This window comes from Eurytemora carolleeae, unplaced genomic scaffold, assembly GCF_000591075.1.
Source record: "Eurytemora carolleeae unplaced genomic scaffold, Eaff_2.0 scaffold1210, whole genome shotgun sequence".
In the NCBI taxonomy this organism is placed as follows: domain Eukaryota; kingdom Metazoa; phylum Arthropoda; class Copepoda; order Calanoida; family Temoridae; genus Eurytemora; species Eurytemora carolleeae.
In genome coordinates this window covers 70488-76753 of record NW_019397111.1, presented here as the reverse complement: position 1 = coordinate 76753, position 6266 = coordinate 70488, and the positions used below count along the sequence as shown (strand labels likewise).

At 31.6% G+C, this 6266-nt stretch overlaps 1 protein-coding gene across 1 annotated transcript in view; it reads right to left on the bottom strand.

Moving 5' to 3' along the window:
• Positions 1-64: 64 nt before the first annotated feature.
• Positions 65-6266, bottom strand: part of LOC111711943 (geranylgeranyl transferase type-1 subunit beta) — a 26268-nt gene continuing 20066 nt past the window's right edge. Inside the window, exons 6-15 of the mRNA XM_023486427.1 lie at positions 6007-6049; positions 5660-5722; positions 3432-3541; positions 2826-2875; positions 2489-2527; positions 1730-1806; positions 1469-1527; positions 1001-1204; positions 847-939; positions 65-611 (exon numbers count right to left, since the gene is read on the bottom strand). Coding sequence (XP_023342195.1) covers positions 433-611; positions 847-939; positions 1001-1204; positions 1469-1527; positions 1730-1806; positions 2489-2527; positions 2826-2875; positions 3432-3541; positions 5660-5722; positions 6007-6049 — 917 coding nt within the window. The 3' untranslated portion in view covers positions 65-432. The remainder of the gene's footprint in view (positions 612-846; positions 940-1000; positions 1205-1468; positions 1528-1729; positions 1807-2488; positions 2528-2825; positions 2876-3431; positions 3542-5659; positions 5723-6006; positions 6050-6266) is intronic.

The window sequence follows — 6266 nt, the reverse complement described above, 5'->3', positions numbered from 1 at the left end:
GTTAAGCTAATTTCATAATTTTAATCTTTACTTCAAATTTAATCTTTAAACTTAAAAGTTTCACTTTACCGTCAATACTTTATTTTGTCATGAAAAATCAAACTGTACCGAATACAAAATATAATTGTACTTTGTGTAAATAAATTGGTTTACAACCAGGTGTTTTTAATAGTTAAGTAATTTGAAGTTTTCTCATCCTTTGCTTTTTCAATAAAACCTATATTTAATAATTGATAATGTTTGATATGTAATGAATGTATTGATAATTGGGGTCCTAGAAATCCAAAACTGATAAAGACTTGTTCTTGAGAGGGGGGGAGGGGGGCAAAAACTTTAAAAATGAAATAAAATCAGTGTCAATAAAGAAACTTACATAAATTACAAAAACCCATTTTAATCGAAATGCTAGATGAAAAAACATTATATTTTAAATCAAGATTTCCATTGTTTGTGCAATGAGAGTAAATGTTGTTTAGCTCTGAGTGTGATATTAAGAGCAGGATCTACAGGGTTGAGAGAAGGGAGAAGAGGGGGTTCTGCTAGAGAGAGTCCAGAGAGTCCTAAGTAGGTGTGGAGAAGGTCGGGGGACATATCCGTCCCCTTAGCAAACCCTGAACAGTGAACAGTTAACATTACAGATTTTCAATCTTTGAATTATTTCCTTAAAGTTCCAAATTTCCTAAGTTGGTTAAAAACAAACAGAAATGAAAACAATCAAAGAAAAAAGAATATCCATTTAAAAAAAAATTAGTGAAGAGAGGGCGTGGAAATAAAATATAGTCTAAAAAAGATATAGAAATTTAAGGTGTGAACCAACAATCAAGAAAATTTTACAGTAAGTGTTACCTCCAGTAATAGGATCCTGGGTGGTAAGAACAAAGTTCTTGATTTCACTCCAATCTATGTAATTTGAACCTTCTAGAATTTTCAGGGCAGCACCTAGAATTACATTTCAAGAAAATATTTTAGTAATTTCTCCGAAATTTATAAATCAGCCTACCTAACCAAAATGTGTAACAGGTGTCCTCTGCTTTATTTGGACGGCCTTGGAACCCGCTTATCTGGCGGTTAACACACCAGCGCTTCAGTCCAGCAATCTTGGACTGTGGAAGACGATCCAAGGAGTCGAGCAGAGAAAGCGCGGCAACTGCGCAGTAGGTAGAACCACCATGTGCTTCTAACCACGGACCTTGACCAATTCCGCCTGAAAAGGGTTTCCTTAAATTTCCTTTATTATTTCAGAATAAAACATTAATTCCTATAAAAAAAAAGAAAAAGAGTTTTAAAATGGTTGACAAAATAAATTCTCACAGAATGTTTAATCGCTACAATGGGTTCTTGGCTAAAACAGCTACTTTACCAGTAAATATTATTGCAGGCGATATAAATATAATGAAATATGGTTTGAAATGATTATTTTTGCTTATTTTCTGATACAGATCAGTACAAAATTATTTATATTTTTTACCTTCATACGATATGCTTTCAGATATATATTTAGTTGCTCTATCTACATCTACGCCAGTTCTAAACCATCAATAATAACAAAATTTTAATTTGCAAATTTAAAAATTTTAAAAAGTGCATTTTTTACGAACTCCACTTTTAATCATCAATCTTTTACTAGCTGTAGCATGTAGAAGTAATTTTAAAGTTGGGTTTATCCAATCCTCATAAAATAATTTTACGTAAAGAAAATATAAAAAGTAAAAAAATCTGCGGGATCAACCTTAAGTCTATTAATGATGAAATTGCAGCAGCGCAATAAAGAAATCTCATATCATTCTCTCCTCCTTCCGCGGCATCCTGTCAGAAAACATGTTTTATTTCATACCTCTTTAACCCTATCACGATTTGGGTGATTCCCTTCTCCCCCGGTGGTTTTTCCTAAATAACTTTAAAACGGCTTACACAAGAACGCTGAAAGGGTAGGGTGGGAGTTTAAATAAAAATCAGGAATTATCCATTTAAACTTTTTTATTAAATATTTAAAAAAAATGTAATAACATTGTAATATTTGTCAAAAGTAAAAATAATCATTTCTGAAAATTGTTCCGACCTACTTTTTGATTTTTTAAATCCTCCCTTGGACCTTAACCATTGAAGATAGAGGTCTAATTTTATTTTTATGAGCAGTCCATGAAAAGTTAGAACTACACTTCCCTTTCTCAAAACCATATGGGAAGGGGGGGGGGGGGTTCTCCCCATTTATATAAGACAATAATAAACCTATCAGGATAGGGTTAACTAAATCATGAGACTAGAGTTTCCATTTATTCCGGATCAATTTGGATCCGTCAAGGTCTTACTTCCTGAAGCTGTCAAGAATTATAAATCAGGAGACCTAATGTAATCTTAAGATCGTAATACTTAAAGAGGTTCAGGTCGTCTTTACAGTCTATTTTTTGTCGGTTACCCTGATGAATATTTTATATGACAACAGAGTCTTGATTAAAATATAATTTCAAATATTTTCAAACATATTTTCCTTAAAGCTTCCATCAGGTAATTGAAGAACACTGATACCCTAAAAAAATATTTTGCAGCTGATCATTTCACGATATAAATATTATAGAGAAAATTCTTCTAATGTAAGAAAGTTATATTTTAGGGGACTTGTACAAAATTAATCTGTATCTGACAATTGTTTTCTCTGAGATAATTAATAATTTTAGTTAAAAATTAATTAATTTTTTCAATTCAGCAAAAATAATTCTAGTAACTAGGCAGGAGTTATTTTTAACCTGTTAGGAAAGAACAGTAAATAGATAAAAGATTAGTTTTAAACTGACTTGTAAATTATCTCAGAATAGTAAAATGTTTACCTTGGCTATATTTTCTCTATCAATTCGAGAAAGGTCGTCTCCAAGAATAACTGAACCCAAAAAATAATTAAATATTCCAGAGGGCAGATTTTGTGAATAACTAGAAGCAGTTGAAACAGGTGTATTGGGAAAGTGGTTTAAATATAAATACCAAGTGTACTTAAAAATAATCTAAATCTCCTAATCATTCTTATGCCCACCACTTTAACATTAAAAAATAAAAAATAAAAACAATAAATTCAAGATATAATTAAAGATTTTTTTTCATGAAAAACAAAACTATTTTGATCCCATGATGAAGTTAAGACCGGAATATTACCGTTTAGGAGCGAATACAGGAAATTGTCTGGAGGAGAGGGGGGGGGGCTTAACCTTTAAAAATTTTCCCGAGGAGGGGGGAATGGGGTTTGCCCGTACAGCCCCCCCTTTCCAAGCCCCATGCCCAGGTTTCCAAGAGAAGAAATAAACGAATAAACCGTACTTGGTCAAAGAAGTCTACAAGACTAGAAAATAATTATCACACTTTAGACATTAAACACAAACAGTGGTAAGAGAGTAGAATCTACAGAACTGACATTCTAAGTTTTATATTTGTTATTTTTTTCCCTAGAATCGCCAAGGCAGTGTAGGTCATTGGAATGTGGGCGAAGTCATGAATATGTGTCGGAGAATATCCAGGTTCTAGTTTCAGAGTACTTGATCCACGGAAACCACACCTACATTCATTTTATTGTAAAACCACACCTACATTCATTTTATCATTAAACCACACCTACATTCATTTTATCATTAAACCACACCTACATTAATTTTATCAGTAAACCACATCTGCATTAATTTTATCATCAAACCACACCTACATTCATTTTTATCATAAAACCACACCTACATTAACTGTCTCAAAAAACCACACCTACATTCATTTGACCGTTAAACCACACCTACATTCATTTTATCATTAACCACACCTACGTTCATTTTATCATAAAACCACACCTACATTCATTTGATCGTTAAACCACACCTACATTCATTTTATCATTAAACCCCACCTACATTCATTTTATCATAAACCACACCTACATTCATTTTATCATACAAATTTTCATTTTTTATAGTTAACATTGAATAATAAACGCATTTAATTTATAAAAATCTCAAAATCAGTTTAAGAATTGTAACAAAAGTTCCAGTCATAATTATGTATTCATGTTTAACTTTTTAAAACTGTGACAAGTAGAAGTCGTACTTAGCCACGTTGAAAATTTCATCGAGAAACTGTTTTAAACCTGAGAAGCAGTTGTAAGGATCCATTTAATTTTGATGCAGATCCTGATCCTGATCCTGGATCCGAACTGGAAAAAATGGATCCGAATCCAAATCGGGATCCGGATCCCGGTCATTTCTTTAAGATTACTGAATTTTTTTTAACATACAATAATTTTCAAATTTGTTGTCTTAATTTTTTTTCGTTTTTTTATCCTAAAACTTGATGAACCATTCAGAAATGAGGAAAGTTTTATAATATCTCTTTTTCCAAAAGTTAAGATTTGGGGTTTAGGAGTAAAAAAGTTTTTTTTTTGCAGTTTTTGGTTGATATTTTACGGTGGATCCGCATATTTTTGTGGATCCGGATCCAGGAAACCAAAATCTTGCGGATCCGCATCCTAAGCACTGCTGAATCTTTACTCTAACAGATAAAATACATCTTTACAATTTAACAAATTAGCTTGTTGAAGTGAAATTTGCTTTGGTTTGATCCGACCTATCATTGTTCTTAGAATACATACATAGTACACCTTTGGAGTTAAATCTTACAAATTGTGATGAGTGAAAATATGTAAAAACAATTATTTAAAAAACAAAATTGAAATTTTCCAGGTTTATTCATTTTTATTTTAGAATGCGTTTCATAATCATCAAGTATGTTTAGTTCAGGTTTAACGTTAATCTATCTATCTATATTTAGATTGTTTGTTCGTATCCATTAAACGTCTAAAGAGCCCATTTATTTTGTGGTAACTCACAAAAACACATGAAAAAAATGTTTACATTATCTTTAAAAATGTACTAACAGAAAAATCCGCAAACATTTGTTTAATTGGTAAGCGAAGAAAAAATGGCGACTTGACTTTTTTGTGTTAGCTCACATGACCCCAAATAAGGTTTGTGTCCGGTCAAACTTTCTAAAAAAAGAAAAAAACGAAACACACTACAATTTTTGGTAAATCCAATTTTCCATATCTGGTCTATATTTTATAATCAATTTTCTTAAATTTTTGTTTCCAATATCATCGTTAAAGCATGCTGAGTCTAAAACTAAAGAATGCGCGAAATTAAGTTAAGGCTTAAAAGTTCTGTAAAATAATGAGTTACTACTTAAATATTAAACTTTCTCAATTTAACCTTGAACGGAAATTTGAATTTCTCGGGAAAAAATCTCAACCATCGCTCATCAGCTGTTTTAGTTAATTTAAAAAATCCGAAAACAAAACATATTTCCAGTTACAATCGTTTTTTGGGTATATATGCAAAAATTAAATTATCTAAATCGTGAAATTTCTTCAACAAGGTTTTCACTTTTAAATATATCGCAAAGTAGAATGCCGCTCTCTCAGCTAAATGATAATAGATTAATAAACAAATAGGGAAAATGCAGGATTTCAAGATTTTAACCCTGGGGTTAAATTTTAACTCGTCGATTTTTGCGAGTTAAATATTTAACCCCAGGGTTAAAATTCAGGTTTAAATTAAGTGAGAAGTGGTATTTAAGCTGAAACTTAAACTTTAAGTCGGAACTTTTCATTCTTTAGTTTTAGACTCTGGTTTCCTACCTGCTCTTCTTATCTGTATCAATGTTGATTAGATTATTGTAAACCCAGGTAATTATATCCTCTCTAAACCAGTTTTAGGTTTATTTATGATGGCAATGGTCGAGTGACTTGTCGACTTAGACAGATAAGGACTTTTCAAAATTAATTAATTAACATCCCTTCGGAAATTATCATGCAATAACTTTGAAATCTTAATAACTATAGAGTTTGTGGTAGGACTAAGTGATGAGGGGGAGGGGGGGGGGGATTAAATCCCTATTTGAGAATTAAGCAAATAAATGGAAGTAAATTCGCACAAGAATGTAGAATTGGGAGTGAAGCCAAAACATTAAAGTAAGACTGATTTCCTCATGTCCTCTAACAAATTCAGTCTACCCAGAACATCCAGACCTAAAAAATTGTGCAAATCTTAAGAAATAAAACATCAAAATTGTATTAACTGTTTACAAATTTACTTTTACTGAAATACTGTTGAATAACAAAATTGTTAGAAAAGGAAGTTCCATTTTTACTCTTCACCTAATTGCCTGACATATTTTGAGGAAACCCATGGGTACCCCTGGGGTGAATTTTTAGATTTTCCCCCAATTCCACGAGCAAAGTATTT